This window comes from Lipotes vexillifer, unplaced genomic scaffold, assembly GCF_000442215.2.
Source record: "Lipotes vexillifer unplaced genomic scaffold, Lipotes_vexillifer_v1.1 scaffold434, whole genome shotgun sequence".
In the NCBI taxonomy this organism is placed as follows: domain Eukaryota; kingdom Metazoa; phylum Chordata; class Mammalia; order Artiodactyla; family Lipotidae; genus Lipotes; species Lipotes vexillifer.
This window is the reverse complement of record NW_006797498.1, coordinates 771,963-790,148: the sequence shown is the minus strand read 5'-3', so window position 1 is coordinate 790,148 and position 18,186 is coordinate 771,963. Positions and strand designations below refer to the sequence as shown.

The following is an 18,186-nucleotide window of genomic DNA, read 5'->3' as shown; positions in this document are numbered from 1 at the left end:
GTGGAAATAAAATGTAAAGGACTAGTAAGAAAAACAGCTCTATTGATAACAAGCCCAGTTTATCAACGACACGCTAACACCTGTAATATTAATTCGCTCAACAGTGTGCCTCAATTTTTACATTTAATATACTTTTCATCGTGAAAAGTTGACAAGTACTAATCCTAATTGTTCTCCATTTTAGGAACTTCAAGTGGAAAGAGAACTGGAAAAAAAATTTTATTAGCAGAAAGTGATTGATTATAAGTGGAACTTCCCACTTCGTCTTCATATTGTGACTGACAACCACCTGACAGGGTAATAGTGATACAATGTGGTCAGAGAAGACTGGGGTTTAGAAGGTGCAGTTTCCCTTTTCTAGTGTTGATTTGATTTCAGTGCTGACACAATCCTAGAGCTTACTACTCATGGGAAGCACAGACAACAGGAGTGGTTATAGTGATGATTAAGACTCCGAGAAACTGACAAATAGCCATCAAGTATTTTATATTGGCTAACAAATGTGTTTTTCTTTCTGAATCCCTGATATTCATGAGGAAACAATACAAACAAAAGAATGATGTATCAATATATCCACATGGTGCCTTACGCAAAATGTGTAAATACAATGCTAATATGTCCTGTAATTAGTTGAAATCTGGAATGCCCTCTTTTGTTTCTCCTATTACTTATTTGTAACTGTGTCATTTGAGAATAACTGGAGAACCAGATAAATTCTTAGGTTTGTTCATTCATGAAATAATATTTAAGGCATGAGTGCCTGCTCATCATAAGAAGAATCAAGTTATTTACCTACCCTGTGAGGAGATGCAATATGTTAAAATGCAAGTATACAACCCCTGGAAAGAGGTTTTCTTAGGAACTGAAATTGTGAAGGCTCACACAATCTCACTTCATGGTTTAAAAAAAAAAAAAAAAAAAGGTGAAGCAGTTATAATTATGCCATAAAGTTTTACAATCACTTTTTTTTAGTTTTCAGTTCTTACTTCAGGAGGTAGAATAGAAAGAAGTGAATAACGCGTAGTTTAAAAAAACTGTTCCCATCACAGAAGAAATTACAGTGGAATTCAAAGTAAAAAGGTAGAGCAATTGGGCTTTTCCAAGAGTTGACCAGGGTTAGAGTTGATTCCTTTACTCGAAAAACTTTCAAATCCCAGTCTCACTCTGCATCAGCCTTTCCAAGGATTCGTGGTGAAGCTATCTAAACACGAACGTAACAGGGCCAAGACACGAAGCTCAGTCTAACCATTGTCACCACGCGGAGAAGTTCCCCGGAGGAGGAGAAAGGCCTCCGCGGTTAGACAGACAGCCCTCCCCCCTCACTACCCCTCCCCTGGGGGACCGCGCGCCACCTCTCCGCAGCCGCAGGGCTCTGCCACCTGCGCCGGAAGCGGTTGCTGTCCCGGCTCCTATTTTTTGCCTCTGGGGCTGCCCTACCGAGCGCAGCCCACGGCCTGGGCGCTGCCAACTAACTCCTTTCATAGTGAGAAGATGGATTCTTCGTTGTTTCCCCGCCCATGCCTGGCGCCCACCCGCCCATCCACCCACCACAACCGTCGCGCGCACCCTACTGCTGACCCGGGGTCACGCGCGCACACACCCTATTTCTCCTCCCCGGGCCACGCGCGCGCGCGCGCACACACACACCTCGGGCGTTCCAAAGTAGAGTCCTAAGCCGCTGACCTCCCTTCCCAGCACCCAGATGTTGCGATCCGCGTGAAGTAGGTGCGAGAAACAGCCCACTTGGAGCGGGAGGCAGTGAGGAAGAAGAGATGCCGGTTTCAGAGCTGGCCCCGCTGGATGCCGACTTCAGAGTACCTAAGAGGGTGCACAGAAGAGCACTGGGGCTTCCCCAGGGTTCCCGCGGACCACTGCTTCTCCGCACCACCTGCCTGAGGCGAGAGGACCAAGTCTCCAACACCTCCCCCCCTACCTCGTTGGAGGGCGGGAAAGCTGCAGGGAGCCGCCCCCCGAGGCGCGGTGGGATCCGCGCAGCCCGGAGCCCCTCCCTCCAGCCCGCGGAGCTTCCTCGCCGCGCAGAGGAGCTAGCACGCGCCCCGCCCCCTCCCGGTCTGGCCAATGGGCGCCCGGGCCGCGCACTGTGTGGCTCCGCCTCCGCCAGGGAAACTTGAAGCAGGAGAAAAGTTTGTACAGAGGCTGGAAGGTCAAGAGCGGAGCTCCAAACAGGCAGCGCGACAGGAAGATGAACGGCCCCAGGTCAGAGCCTCAGGCCGAGTGGACCTCAAGCCGCCCCCAGGGCGCCAAAAGCGGCCTCAGCTGCAGCCGCCAGCCCCGGTAGCCGCCCGCGCTGCCTTGGGCTGGAAAGGAAGGCAGCCCGAGCCGGGAATCGAGGCTCGGTGCCACCTGCGCGCGCGGCAGTACACCTGAGCGCCGTCCGCCCGCGGACGAGATCCGCGGGCTTCGCAAAGCTTGGATCGTCTTTGAAGAAACGAAGGAAAGGAGAAAGAAAAAAATCCAAGATCAGGCTTCACTGACCCATTTCGCTGTCCTTCTGGTTCTCCAAGTCTTTGAAAGCTGACCACTCTGACCCCTGTACCGGAACATTGGCAGCCACCGAGAGCAGGCTCTGAGAAGGCAAAGGCTTGGTAAGCTCCACACTGAGCGGGGCAAGGCTGAGGGCAGGGTGAAGGCGTGTCCAGGATATCCGAGGCTTGACCCTGGGGGCTTACGTGGCTGCCCCCTCCGCGGCTACCACAGGTGAGATAGGGTTGGAGGCACTGGGCAGAGAGCGGTGGGCGGGCGCCCCTTGAGCCGAGCCAGGGAGGGAAGAGCGCGCTCTCCAAATTATCTTCCGTAACCTGGTTTCAGTGAGACTTTTATTGACTCAGAATCTGTCGGGAAAACGAGCAAAACACTTTTCCCTTGAGATAAGTCTTGTTCATCTTGGCAGTGGATGAGTTGGCTTGGAGGAGGAGAGAATGGCAGTACTAACGTATAAATATTAATGCCAGTAGAGTGGTGCTGCTGGCAGGACGTATCCGGAGCCTGGAGATTTCGGTAGCCGCAGTTGGTAAGTGGCTACAATCCACAATGTAGGATCGAGTTGCTCCCCTGGTCTCATCAGCATATTGTCTCTTGGGCGCGGGTCTGACACCTTTTTGCAAGTGGTAATTTCCGCTCACCGCGTCTTTGTCTCTCTCCTACCAACCGCAGACCCAGCTTCGCGCTCCAAGGCAGTGTACCGCCGGCCACCACCATGGCCACCCCTGGAAGCAATGCATCCGCCCTGGCCTCCGACCGACTGAACAGCCCAGTGACCATCCCGGCGGTGATGTTCATATTCGGGGTGGTGGGCAACCTGGTGGCCATCGTGGTGCTGTGCAAGTCGCGCAAAGAGCAAAAGGAGACGACTTTCTACACATTGGTATGCGGGCTGGCGGTCACCGACCTGCTGGGCACGTTGCTGGTGAGCCCGGTGACCATCGCCACGTACATGAAGGGCCAGTGGCCCGGGGGCCCCGCGCTGTGCGAGTACAGCACCTTCATCCTGCTCTTCTTCGGCCTGTCAGGGCTCAGCATCATCTGTGCCATGAGTATCGAGCGCTACCTGGCCATCAACCACGCCTACTTCTACAGCCACTACGTGGACAAGCGGCTGGCGGGCCTCACGCTCTTCGCGGTCTACGCGTCAAACGTGCTCTTCTGCGCGCTGCCCAACATGGGCCTCGGCAGCTCGCGGCTGCAGTACCCGGACACCTGGTGCTTCATCGACTGGACCACCAATGTGACGGCGCATGCCGCCTTCTCCTACATGTACGCGGGCTTCAGTTCCTTCCTCATTCTCGCCACCGTGCTCTGCAACGTGCTCGTGTGCGGCGCGCTGCTCCGCATGCACCGTCAGTTCATGCGCCGCACCTCGCTGGGCACAGAGCAGCACCACGCGACCGCCGCCGTGGTCCAGGCCGCCTGCCGGGGCTCTTCGGCCGCCGCCTCCCCCGCCCTGCCACGCCTCAGCGACTTTCGCCGCCGCCGGAGCTTCCGCCGCATCGCGGGCGCCGAGATCCAGATGGTCATCTTACTCATCGCCACCTCTCTAGTGGTGCTGATCTGCTCCATCCCGCTTGTGGTGAGTGGCTGGGGCCAGGGCTCCACTCGGCCCTTTTCCTGCATCCACCTCCCTCCTCCATCTCCTGCTCACTCCTCTTCCTCTCATTCCTCGGCCACCAACGCGTCTCCTCCAGGTCGGGGCTGGATCTGCACGGTCTGCTTCTCAGCGCAGCCCCGACCTCTTTTTAGGCCCCGTCGCTAAAGAGATGCAGCAGGTGCCTTTCCCCTACATCGCCGTTCCCACATCGCCGTTTCCTTCCCCGAAAGCCGGGTTCTCTCTCTGTCTCTCTCGGTGTCTCTCTCTCTCTCTCTGGGTCTCTCTCTCTCTCTGGGTCTCTCTCTCTTCCTCTCTCTCTCTCTCTCTCTCTCTGTGTGTGTCTCTCTCTCTCGCTCGGGACAGCCCCTACCCCTTGCTGCCTGACCCTGGTCTTCAGCCTTCCGGGAACACCCGCCGCACTCTGTCAGATGCGGAGGGGAAACCGTTGTAGTGTGACTTAGCCTCGTCCTCTGCACTGTCTAGGGCAGAATCCGAAACGTCAGGTGGTGATCTCTTTGGTGTACACTCCTTACAATAGTGGGTTTTTTTTATTTATGTCGGGTTTTTTTGGTAGCTTATGTAGAATTTTAGAGCTAGAAGGGATATTGGATGCATTTTGGTCTAGTCTAACTCCTTCACTTTACACAGGGAGTGACTTGCTTAAAATAATCCAGCAGAGCTAGTCTATCAAGCTGAACTCCCTGCTCTTTACCATGGTGGGAAGCACATCGCAGTGCACATGTGGCCCTACACAGGCATGGTCCAGACTCGGGTTCCGTCATTCTCTCTAGGGGCCAGGAAAGCAAGGCTTCTCAGGGGGCTTTTTAAGGGCAGGCTGATGTACATGGGGTATTGAATTCGAATCCTCAGCTGTGAGAGGTACAGTGCCTTTCTAGAGAAATGGGGTTTTAGAGATGGCCATCTTATTTATTGCCAAGCCAAAGCCTTGCAGCTTGAAATGAACCTCAGACCCTTCTGACTCCAAACCCTGCTTCTGTTATATTACATCATGTCTCCCTCCTAGAACGCTTCTAATTTTGGCCTTCGCAGCTGTGTGTGTATTTGAGTTTTGGTTCACTTTATTTTCAGGACACCACCTTCTTTAAAATTGCCTTTGGATTAACTTTCAAAATGTTTTAAAATGTCATAAGCAGGAAGGTTGAAAGCCTACCTAGTTCTCCTCTATTTGCACTAGAAACCCATGGGCAGATGCACATACTACTGTATCTAGAGTTTCTCTTGAAAGCAACTAGTTCTGGGTTTTTCCATCTCTCAAAACACCTCATTCCTGGAAATTCTAAACTATCAACTCAAAACAGTTTGGGTTTTTTTTTATGCTGACTGGGAGCAAAAGAAAATAAATGTAACAGGTTATTTATTCCTTCTTTTCCCTTATTAATGCTGTTTGGGGATCTTTAATATAAAAATATTATATCTCTCGTAAAATTGACTGTAAATGGAAGGAACTTCGAGGTGGCTGAGAGCCAGCATACAGTAGCTTCTTGCCAATTTGTATAAAAAGAAGTAAATGTAATTGGCCAGAAGGGCCTTTAAACCATTGCAGGACCCAGTATAATTTACAGAATTGATTGAGTCACATAAATATATTTTACTGTCTGTAATGGCAACTCAGAATAAAGTGAGATTTTGGAAGAAACAGCTCTGCTCCTGCTGGGGCTTCCTTCTCTGGCCTCTGCCTTATGTTTTACAGAACAGTAAATGCCAAAGTGAGTTGTTGTTGTTTGCAGAACATGCACTTGAAGGAACTGACGAATTAGAGCTAGAAGCTTAGCAACATGCACATACTTTTAAAATGTGTTTTGGTTGGAGATAAGCATGTGAAGCTGTTGATTACCGCACACAGATGAATTGTTTTCTTCAAGCCTCTTATGGGCTGAAATAGCAGATCTGACCCAATGGTGCAGGGCCATTTATCACAAAGCCTTTGACATTATTTGAGAAGCAAGAGGCAAGAAATTATAGGAGCTGTATTTGTGGTTTGCAAATTAACCACATTTTAACTAACAGAGACTATACTCTATATAAAGTCAGTATCAAGTAGTAGGTATTAAGTCATTTTACCCTGAAAATTGACAATGGCTCAGCTGAGAAGTAATCACATGGACATAACTTTGTAAGTAATAAGGAATCGTACAAGTAGTGGCAGCTTCAATTTTTAGCCTTTAGTTTTGGCCACTAAAATCTAATTTCAGAATCAATTTAATTATAAATTAATGATAAGAATGGTGTCATTGTACTACTCACCCAGCCACAGTTTAGCAATTACTGAAAGAATTGAAAGGGAAACATCCACAACTGTAGCCTTCCTTGGGTTATTTTTACAACTTTCTTGTTTTTTCATGTTTCTCTTATTCATATTGTAATTTAAGTTGAAAGTTTCTGAACTTTGACATTTAAAATAGTCAGATCTATCTTCAGTTCCAAGGAAACTAATGAAGCATCTCTTTTAATTTTATCAAATAAAGTTGGTCGCTAATCCTATTTGAGGCAAATCAAACCCTTCAAAACATTTAAAATGCTTTGGAAATAACAGAGCAAATACAGTTTATGTGCAGTTCAGCAAAGCGTGACTCACAACACATAAGGAAAACAAGCAGTCACTGCAAAGGACCCACATTTTTTCTCTTTTGGACACCAGGGAAGGAAAAACTACAGTGGCTCTTAGACGGCAGTTGATATTGAATTTAGGATCAAAAGTAAATTTTAATTTGTTATCCAAAATATATATGTCGCATAAATAGAACTTGGAATGGAAATTTGAGAAAGGTTGGAAAATTAGTTGTGGATATATAAGGAACTGTGCTGAAGTTGCAAAATTTTCTAAAGCGAGTCATAAACAATGAACAGAAAAGATGTAAATACAATGGACAGGGAACATTACATGACAAGGTTTTGTGGGAAGGCGGTGGCTGTCATTTTGTCTATTCTATTTATAACCAGGCTCTGGTTTTTAAAATACAAGAGAAGCTAAAGAAATGAAAGAATCTATGCTTAAGATAATAAAAGGGATTGAATTCTTTAGAAATATGTGAGACAGCCTCCTAAGGTCCTGGTGTTAAATGCTGCAGCTGGATCAATATTTGGTGCCTAATTTTGCAGTTACTAATGTTACGATAATGATTATAATCCAATCTTTTGCCTCAGGGCTAAACAGTTACACTGTAGGATTTGAAAAGGCATTTTCCCCCCATGCACAGGCAAGCCATGGCAGTATTTATTGCTTACTCGTTTCTTTTATTTTCTTTCTTCTTACTTTGACGTAGCAAGCATTCATCTCTGTTAAGGGCAGAATGGCCAATTTGATTCATCTTCTGCCTGGGACGGGTGAAACTTAGGTCTTCAGGAAAATAACTTCCTGTGAGTGTTTGTTTCCTTACTATAAACTAGTTGTCTGCATAAAGACTTCATCAGTATCTGATCAGCAAAGGTTTATTAGAGCAGAGAAAAGCTGTGTAGACTTTTGTTTACTGTAGGCAGACTGAAATTGGAATCTTAAAACAACTGATGGGGTTTCAGATGAGTAAAAATCACATCTAGAGGTACACGAGGAATACCATAAATCCAGGCACTATTACAGCAGAACCTGAAGGATCTGATTATTGTTTTCAAATATATTTGGCCAAATTAAAAAATAGCAATGCCCCAAAGCAGATTTTTAGCCATAACATAAAATTGCAGACCCAGCAGTAGCAAGTACCTTGAAGACTGCGAAGCAGCACATAAAAGTAAGGTGTTTTCCCTGCATCTCATCTGAGTCTTAAAGAAAGCTCTAGGGGCTTCCCTGGTGGCGCGGTGGTTGAGAGTCCGCCTGCCGATGCAGGGGACATGGGTTTGTACCCCGGTTCGGGAAGATCCCACATGCCGCGGAGCGGCTGGGCCCGTGAGCCATGGCCACTTGGGCCTGCGTGTCCGGAGCCTGTGCTCCGCACAGGAGAGGCCACAACAGTGAAAGGCCCGTGTACCACAAAAAAAAAAAAAGCTCTAGGATTCCTCAACTTCAGATGAAGGCTATATCATGCTACTTCCTGGGTGGCTGTGCGTGAGTCCTAGTCTAATGTTCCTTTCGCCATGCTGTGCTGACCTGTCAAGGCTTGGTTATGGAACATCTGCTAATAAGATATTTTTCCCCCAGATCTGAAGTGATTCTTGCAGGCTCCTATTAGAATGTTGAAAGTTAGAGTTTAAAAAAACAAACACTGCAGAAATAAATTTTCAATGTACAGACCTGACCTATAGAGACGAGGCAATTCGCCTGCAGTTAAATGGCCAGTTAATGAGGCAGAGGGAAGGAGAACAGAGCGCTCACTCCACCACACAGCCAAGCACTCTCTCCACTCTCCTTTACTTAGAGATTTTTTTTTGTTGCTAAATTAAAAAAAAAAAAAAAAGGTAAGCATTTCTAGTAACAGCTGTGTCAACTGTGGACTCTTCACAGGGCAGTTAGATAATTGAGCACACACAGATCACTCCTTTTATGTGCTCAGAACAGAAAAAGGAGCACACACACACAAATCCAGTTACAGGTTCTTGTCATTTGTTGGAAAACATTTCTACCTCGACAGTCAACTAGAAATCAGTCTAATCAAAATTTCAACATTCTTTTTCAATTAGACATTCCCCTCCAACAAGCTAATTCTTAAACAGGAAGTATGTGTTTTTGATACCGTGTCATTAACTGTGTACCCCAAAGCTACCTCTAAGCTGTGGTTTAAAAATTATTGGTATATTCCACAGTGGCCAAGCCTCCACATATTTGTACTAAGCCCTTTCATAATTTGCTCATAAATTCTTTACGGAGCAGAGCCAGGATTTGAACAGAACGTGGGCATTTATCTTTACAACATGTAGCCTCCCTTATAGCTTTCCTGTCATCACATCTAATTTTGAATTTATCATCTTTTCTCCAAGTTATGTTCCAATGCTCCTGAATCCTAATGTCTAGTCATCTTTGAGAAGTTTAGGATATTGTCGTGTGTGCCAATTTTAACAAGAAGCCACAGGCGCAAATCTGCAGCTACTGAAAAATAGACTAACTTTTAAAATTGTAAGAGACTGTATGTGCTGTTTGTATTCAGTGAATTCTTTTAAGGTGTCCCCCCACCCGCCTCCGACTCAGAGGTTCAGTTTTCTCAGCAGCACACTCTTCCAAAACTGAAAACTGCCTGAACATGTTTATTTGTGTAACAAGAGCCCATTGGACAAGAATTGCAGAAAAGTGCTTTCCCCTCCCTACATGACACTGAAGTCCTGCTGTGGATGGTCCCATCTTAATCTGGGGTTTCCCCCTTTTCGGCAGAGCAAATCAAGTAGCCTTTAAAGTGAGGCAGAGATGGCTATATTTTTTTCAAACCTTATGAAGTGCGTGGGCATTTTGTTCTTTTTTTGCCTTCTTTTTCTCTACTTCAAGTCAGTCTCCATTGAGAACATGCTGCAAAGGAAAACTCTTTCATCTTGATTGTTTTCAAATGATTTGACCAACTTTTGAGAATGTTTTTACCTGAATTTGGAATGTTGCTATTCAAACTCATGTTTATGCTACCCCATGAGGTCTCCTTTCCTGAGAAGATATTAAATGACCAGATTCAGTAGCTTGTAGTAATTGTAAGCACCCCCGCCCCCCCCGACCATGGAACTCTGAAATAAGGCTCTTCCATTCCCTTAACAGTAGTCAGAATTAATTACTGCTGAATATGAAGTGAGCCACAAAGATGATTCTTTCCTTGCCTCTCGTCACCTTTGATTATGTAAGTCCATTATTAATTTGTTTTTACAACACTCTGACTTTTCTGAAAGGTCATGGGAATTTAAAAATTGAATGGTAACTCCTAATATTACATTCCCTTAAATAGCTACAAATTTCATTCCTTCTATATCCATTTCAGCTGTTCAAAATTCTTCCTCCTTTCAGTAGTAACCATGTTTCCCTAGAGGAAGCTGTGGGAGAAACAACTAGCAACAAAACATTTCTATGTTAAAAATTTGAAAAAAAAAAAAATTTGAGAAATGCAAAGTTTAGAATTAACCAAGATTCTGTTCTGAAAGAGGGTCTTGGAGGTGGCTGGGCAAAATACGTCTTTTTCTTTTTCTTTAAATTAATTTATTTATTTGTTTTTGGCTGTGTTGGGTCTTCGTTTCTGTGCGAGGGCTTCTCTAGTTGCGGCAAGCAGGGTCCACTCTTCATCGCGGTGCGCGGGCCTCTCACTATCGCGGCCTCTCTTGTTGCGGAGCACAGGCTCCAGACGCGCAGGCTCAGTAGTTGTGGCTCATGGGCCTAGTTGCTCCACGGTATGTGTGATCTTCCCAGACCAGGGCTCGAACCTGTGTTCCCCTGCATTGGCAGGTAGATTCTCAACCACTGCGCACCAGGGAAGCCTACAAAACGCTTCTTAATAGGCCTGTGGGACCAAAAACTCCCAAGTGGAGCAACACTGCCACCTAGAGGTTGGAAGTCTCAAATTCGCACAAATCCTGCCTTAGGTTTTTCACTAGAGGCTACTATACACCAGGGAGGGCCTGATACTAACAGATTTAAATCTATCCTTTCTTTTACCCTTAGGAACCTACTGTGTGAGAGTAAAATACAGATCTCATGCTTTTTACCAATAATTCCCTTGTCAGGAAATAATTCTTAAACAGAAGGCCAGCCGGCCTTAAAACAGAAGAAGCAACATGGAAGTCATCTGGAGACCTGGGCCCCAGACCAAAATCGCCCACCAACAGGGTGGGGGATCTAAATAAGGTTCTCAAAACGTCCAGGTTTCTGTAACACTTCATCTGAGAAAAGTTCCGTAGACCTGAGGGAATCTCGATGCCCAGGCACAGCTGAGAACCTCAATAAAGAGTACGGTGGGAGGAAACCAAGATGCTTTGTTTCACTGGTTTTTGAAAGGATAGAAAATCAGTCATCCTTTGTCTTGATAGTATCATTTAAGCAAACATGGTTTCTAATAGTATTTTAAGAGTAGTCATCATATACTGCTGCTCATTCTAGTTCAGTTTTTATTTAGCTGTCTTCCAGAGATCAAGGTAATAATTTCATGTTAGAGCCATTTGACCGCGTTATTCTATGAGATTTGCAGGACTGCAATTGCTTATTCAAAACATTTAGCACCAGATGTGTTTTAAATTCAGAACTTCTTGGCTTTTAGAAGAGTAATTTAGTAATATACTAAATGTATAAAATGTAATATCCCCATCAGAACTGGAACAGGGCCTCTGGAGCAAAACATAGGAATATTCACATTAAGTAGAATAAATAAAATTATAAATCACTTCATGGTCTAGTCAGTTCAGGTTTTACAACCAAAAACAAAACAAAACAAATGAATAACAAAACAACTTCTTGATAAAGGGTTATAAGCCTGTAGTTGATTGAGGTCTAAACTCCAGTGTAGGAAGAAACAGAAATGCAGTTACACCTCACTGATCTATAGCATCATCTAGAAATAAGTTTTATATAAGTTGAGTTTTGCAGATTAATGAAATTTATTTACACATTTTAGACATTTTTATCCAATTTGTTATAAATCTTTCTAAAATATCCCTATTCTTTCTTAGTGACTCATACACCATGAATATTAATTATTATACTGTATGGCAAAGTGGCAATGTCATCAACTCTAATTAAAGTTAGAGATATTTGTCCGTAATTAAATGGCTCCAGCTATGTTTTTATGAGTTCTTTCTTCTTTTTATGGTTTTTAATGCATCCTCCTTGGCTGTGAGACTCACTTCTTACTTCTCCCTAACCTTAAATAATTAGTGAAGGCAATAATAATTATCAAATAATTACTAAAGACAGATGGCAGTTATCTTAAAACCACTATTTTTATATGAATTACAGTGAGATTTTTATATAAAAGATCCTGGTGGAATTAAAAGTAAGACCCAGACATCATCATCATCATCATCATCATCATCATCATCATCCTTTAAGAGAAAAATTCTGGGGTTTTTTTGCATTTATATATATACACACACACACATATATTTATTTATTGAGATATAATTGATATATATTTGTTTCAGGTGCACAGAATAAGGATTCAATATTTTTATATATTACAAAATAATCACCACAATAAGTCTAATTAACATCTATCCCCACACATAATTACAAGATGTTTTTCCTATGATGAGAGCTTCTAAGATCTGCTCTTCAGGAGTAAATGTGAAAGTGTACATTTAACAAGTACTTTTTTGAAGCAGACTCACAGGTATAGAGAACAAACTAATGGTTACTAGTGGGGAGAGGGAAGGGGGAGGGGCAACAAAGGGGTAGGGGATTAAGAGGTACAAGCTATTAGGTATTAAATAAGGTACAAGAATATATTGTACAACACAGGGAATACAGCCAATATTGTATAATAACTATAAGTGGAGTATAACCTTTAAAAATTGTGAATCATTGTACTGTACACCTGTAATTTACATAACATTGTACATCAACTATACTTCAATTTTTTAAAAAGAGAAAAAAATAACAAGTGCTTTTGCCTCTAAGGAATAAAATGATAGTCTTCCTTCAGTTTACACAAATTCATACTCTTTTCATTGAGTCATCTGAAGTTCCCAGAAGTTGGCATATCATTTCATTCTTCCATGACTTGGCATTTTAAATAGAGTAATTCTATGTGCAATGTCTGGGCTTCCCTGGGGGTGCAGTGGTTGAGAATCCGCCTGCCAATGCAGGGGACATGGGTTTGAGCCCTGGTCCAGGAAGATCCCACATGCCACAGAGCAACTAAGCCCATGCGCCACAACTACTGAGCCTGTGCTCTAGAGCCTGCAAGCCACAACTACTGAGCCCACGTGCCACAACTACTGAAGCGGGTGCACCTAGAGCCCGTGCTCCGCAACAAGAGAAGCCACCACAACGAGAAGCCTGCGCACCGCAGCGGAAGAGTAGCTCCTGCTTGCTGCAACTAGAGAAAGCCCGTGCGCAGCAACAAAGACCCAACGCAGCCAAAAATAAACAAAATAAAATGCTGTGTCCTTCCTTCTAAATTCAGCAAACTCCCACTCATCCATCAAAACTCAGTCCAAGCTCCTCTCCCACAAGAAGCATCTTCTGATGCCCTCCCCTTCAGGTCTGGGTTAGCTGTGCCCCCTGTAAATGCCTCTCATCATTTACCCCCAGCAATAGTTGATCTACCTTCCTGTTTTGCACGCTGGAGGTTACTCTCTGCCTTCAAGTGTTGTTTGGTCTTTAATGCAACTTTTTGTGCCCAGAACCTATCACAATGCCTAACACACGATAAAGGCTTGCTATTAAATGATTAAATGCATGAAAGAATATGAGTAAATAAGTGATTACGGTAAGAGCAAAAATGTTTAACTGTCAAAAATAAGACTCAACAACAGCAAAAAGGTTGTTAGGGTCTCCTTGTGTTTACTTCATTCATGCCATCCCGGCCTGTGCTGGGCTGGCAGCGTGCCCCTTCCCTTGAATAGCTCAAACTGCACTAGAATGAGGTGTCATCCCTGTTGAGCTGTCCAGAGTGCTCTTGGCCGTTTACTGGCTCAAGTGCTCCAGAGACACAAAGGAGGGATGGATTCCCTGAGTGGCAGTTGTTGAGCAAAACTATAGTTCCCAGGCAGCAGGGAGCCAGTGAAGGTTTAGCAGCCAAGTAACATAATCACATCTGCATTTTAGAAATAATCTCCTGGTGGTAGTTTGGAGGATGGATTGGAAAGAACAGAAATCAGAGGTGGGAAAGCTAGTTTGGTGGTTGATACAGTTACCCAGGTGAGGAATGCAGTTAGAGGGAAAAAAGGGGAAAGGTTTTCTTTTTTTCTTCTTTTCATTTATTGTATTTATTTATTTCTTGACATAGTTAGCTTATAGAAAAGATTTTTGAAGGAAGAGTTGATAACACTAAATGATTATTATAACCAGGGAACAGATTCATATAGAGAAAATAAAAACTATTCTCCGGTCATTCTAGATGATACTAGATTCAGATATTGGTTTAAAAGTTTCCAGGCTATTCTTTCTAGATCCTAAAATAAATTTCTGGGCTTTTCTGTGATTAGATGATTAGTTGACTTCCAAAATAAGTTTCACTTAAATATATACAAAGCCAACTGGCATAAAGGAAATGAGTGCCTATTGGGGGAAAAAAGACACTTCATTAGAATTACAAAAACCTGAAAGAACTCACAGAAATGAAGTTAATAAATTTCTTCTCCAGGGAACTTCATGCATATGTTACCTGTACACACATTGCATTCTTTTATACCCTCTTTGATCTTGGGAAGATATTCATAAGGTAGTTACAAATATATTAAAGTTACACTGGCTTGAAACATAAATGTTAATCGGTGGTTCTTCTGAAGCTAATTGTGTATGCTGCTCTTTTCCTGGCACTTATTAACAGAAAAGAGGGCAGCTACCTAATGTTACTAAGTTAGACGTTGCATAAAAATGTTTCTCCCAGTTGCTTAATGATAACCACTAAATGTGGGCATCTCATTTACACAGGTGCGGGTGTTCATCAACCAGTTATATCAGCCAAATTTGGAGCGAGTGATCAGCAAAAACCCAGATTTGCAGGCCATCCGAATTGCTGCTGTGAACCCCATCCTGGATCCCTGGATATACATCCTCCTGCGGAAGACAGTGCTCAGTAAAGCTATAGAGAAGATCAAATGCCTCTTCTGCCGCATCGGGGGTTCGCGCAGAGAGCGTTCGGGGCAGCACTGCTCGGACAGTAGAAGGACATCCTCTGCCATGTCCAGCCACTCTCGCTCCTTTTTCTCCCGGGAGCTGAAGGAGGTCAGCAGCACGTCTCAGACCCTCCTTTACATGCCAGACCTCAGTGAAAATGGCCTTGGAGGCAGGAATTTGCTTCCGGGCGTGCCTGGCATGGGCCTGACCCAAACAGACAGCACATCACTTAGGACTCTGCGAATATCAGAAACCTCAGACTCCTCACAGGGGCAGGACTCAGAGAGTGTCTTACTGGTGGACGAGGTTGGTGGGAGTGGCAGGGATGGACCTGCCCCAAAGGGGAGCTCCCTGCAAGTCACATTTCCCAATGAAACACTGAACTTATCAGAAAAATGTATATAGTAGTGAAGGAAAGAAATACAGCACTATTTCTGGAAGCTTCTAAGATCCTGTGCAATAGACACATAAATGAACTGTTTAGCCGTGCTCAGAAGGGCCCTCTTCATTCTACAATGCACATTAGAGAATATCCTGGCTTTTGGGCACTTTCCAAACAATCAAGTTGATTCCTATGGGTCCCGAGGTCTGAAGCACATTGGTTGCCATCTCGCTATGATACAGGATTTCGGTTACAACTCGATGGCTGGGAAGATGTACCCTCAGTTTTTCTACTTGATAGGAGGATGGCATAAGTTTGCTATTTTCATAACATCAAGAGCTTTATATCTGGCACACAGCAGAAGGCCAGGTACAGAAGGGCTCTATTCCAATAAACTAGGAGGACTATCTTATGGATGATTTAAGTGTCTCACTAAAGCATGAAATGTGAATTTTATTGTTGTAACTATGATTTAAGGTATTTAAAGTATTGTCTTCTCTGTGAGAAGGTTTATTGTTAATACAAGGTATAATAAAATTATGGTAACCCCTCTCCCCCTAGTATAACCAGCTGAAGTTGCAGATGTTAGATATTTTTCATAACCAAGTTCAGGCTATGGTGTTGAAAATTCACAGTGAGAGTCCTATCTATAAAAAAGATAAATTTTTAAAAGAAAGAGTTTAGCACTATTAAAGGAATAAAGCAAAATACTATTGAAGACACGAAGATTACAGGCCAAAATGTTAAAGTTCTTTCTAAGCTATGTGTAATACATAGTAAAAAACGTTTAGTGATGCTGCATGCATTTATCCAGAAAACTGTGATTTCAGGAGAACCTAACATGCTGATAAATATTTTGTACTTCTATCCTCTCTAGCTGGTACTTTTTAAAATGTAACATAAATTTTAAAAAGTGTTTAATAAGTAACCCATAATTGAAGTGTATAATATAAAAATAAAAAGTCTAATAAGCAGCTTGTTTTCCCACCAGAATTGTGCATAGTTTTACTTTCCTAAGGAATGATCTAGAATATTATTTAAAATTTAAGAGAAAGGTAGATTGCACCATGAAGGGCTTTACTTGGAGGCGTGGAAGGATTGGTTAAATTAGCCTTTCACAGATGTCACAACAGAAGGGGTACAGAAATTGGGCATGTAAGGGTCATCTTTTAAAAGTTTTGTGTTAACGCCCAGTAATGCTGTACACATATTTGAAGGACTTTCTCAAAGAAATATTAAGCATGTTTTGTTGCTTAAAGTGTTTTTGTGAATTGCTTGGTTGTAATTAAATTGAGCCTGATAGTGATGTGGTTTTAAGCGGTTGTACCAACTGAAATTATTTTGGAGATTATAATAAATAAATACACTCAATCTGAGTTCCATATCATCAGTTTTGGAAAACTTGTGTGATTTTTGTGTGTTTGTTTCAGGTCATCTTTCATCTTTTTTAACTGAAATATTTAAAATTTTTTATTTTAAAATAATGTCGAAGGTAAAGTTACAAGAATAGCACAGAGCCTTGGATCCACTTAATGAAGACGGGCATTTAGAAACCAAGATCTGGGTGCGAAGCGTACTCAAAATTACCAGTCTGTATGGATAGTAGGGTAGACAGTATTATGCTTAACTTGCTACATGTAAAGTATCCAAATATTTAATATTAAAAAATTAGCGTAAACTTGTGACCCTTCCTACTTGTTAATTCTCTAGATCAGTGCTTTTCAAACTTTAGCATGCATCACAGTCATCTGCAAGTCTTGTGAAAACACGAAGTTTCTGATTCAGTAGGTCTGGGGTATATCGTAGGTTATGCTGATGCTGCCAGTATTAGAACACACTGAGTAGCAACAATCCCCAGGAGTGAGGTTATGATTTTTTTTTTTGCGATTTTTTTAGACAGATTTTTGGATGATATCAGAAAAGCTAGACTGTCATCTTCACAGTCCTGATGGCTTAGTGATTTTCGGCTGAGGGAAAAGGAGATCTGGCTCTTTCTATTTTACCGTGCTAAGCAATGAATAGGAAACAATGTTTTCAGAGAATATTTTACCTGTGAGAGAAGCTTTTGTTTTTCTTCCATGTATATGGACAATGAGACAACATCTAAATTTATGTATAAATGAATATATATATTCATCACCCATGTTCATGGAGGAAAAACAAAGCCTCATTCAGAAGTTAGCATTACTAATAGTCAAGGCATAATCTCACTCATCCTTTACTTCAGGTTCACCACCCAGAATGCTGATTCTGGCTTATTCTTTTTTTAAATTGGAATAAAACTCACATATAATAAGATTTGCCTTGTATTGTAGCATATTCATAGAGTGCAAACATTACTCCTAATTCCAGAACATATTCATCATCCTAAAAAGAAACCACATACCCATTTGCAGTCACTCCCAATTCACCTTTCCCCCTAAACCCTGGCAACCACTGTATCTCTATGGATTTGCCTATTCTGGACATAAACGTAATCATACAATATGTGGCCTTTACTGTCTGCATAATATTTTCAAAGTTCATCCATGTTGCAGCATGAATCAGTACTTCATTACTGATTTATGGCTGAATAATATTTCATTGTGTGAATATACCACATTTTGTTTATCCATGCATCAGCTGATGAGCATTTGGGTTGATTCCATTATTTGGCTGTTATTAATACCGCCGATAGCCACAGTTGTGTGCAAGTATTTGTGGGAACATTGTTTTCAATTCTCTATATACCTGGGAGTGAAACTGCTAGGTCATTTATTAAGTATATATTTAACTTTTTGAGGAACTGCCAAATGTTTTCCCAAGTGACTGCACCATTTTACATTCCCACCAGCAACGTACAAGCATTTCAAGTTCTTCACATCCTCATCAATACATGTTATTGTCTTTTTAAATTATTACTGTCATCCTAATGGGTATGAATTGGTGTCTCACTGTGGTTTTGATTTGCATTTCCCTAGTGACAAATGATGCTGAGAATCTTTTTTTTATAATTTTTTTTTTTTTTTT

The 18,186-nt window shown here is 42.8% G+C and overlaps 1 protein-coding gene across 1 annotated transcript; it reads left to right on the top strand.

The window, feature by feature from the left end:
- Positions 1–2,166: 2,166 nt before the first annotated feature.
- On the top strand, positions 2,167–16,564 carry PTGER4 (prostaglandin E receptor 4). Its single transcript, XM_007469656.1, has 3 exons — positions 2,167–2,718; positions 3,175–4,087; positions 14,610–16,564. The coding sequence occupies exons 2-3, from the start codon at positions 3,218–3,220 to the stop codon at positions 15,198–15,200; spliced, it is 1,461 nt and encodes a 486-aa protein (XP_007469718.1). The 5' UTR covers positions 2,167–2,718; positions 3,175–3,217; the 3' UTR covers positions 15,201–16,564.
- The last annotated feature ends 1,622 nt before the right edge of the window (positions 16,565–18,186 follow it).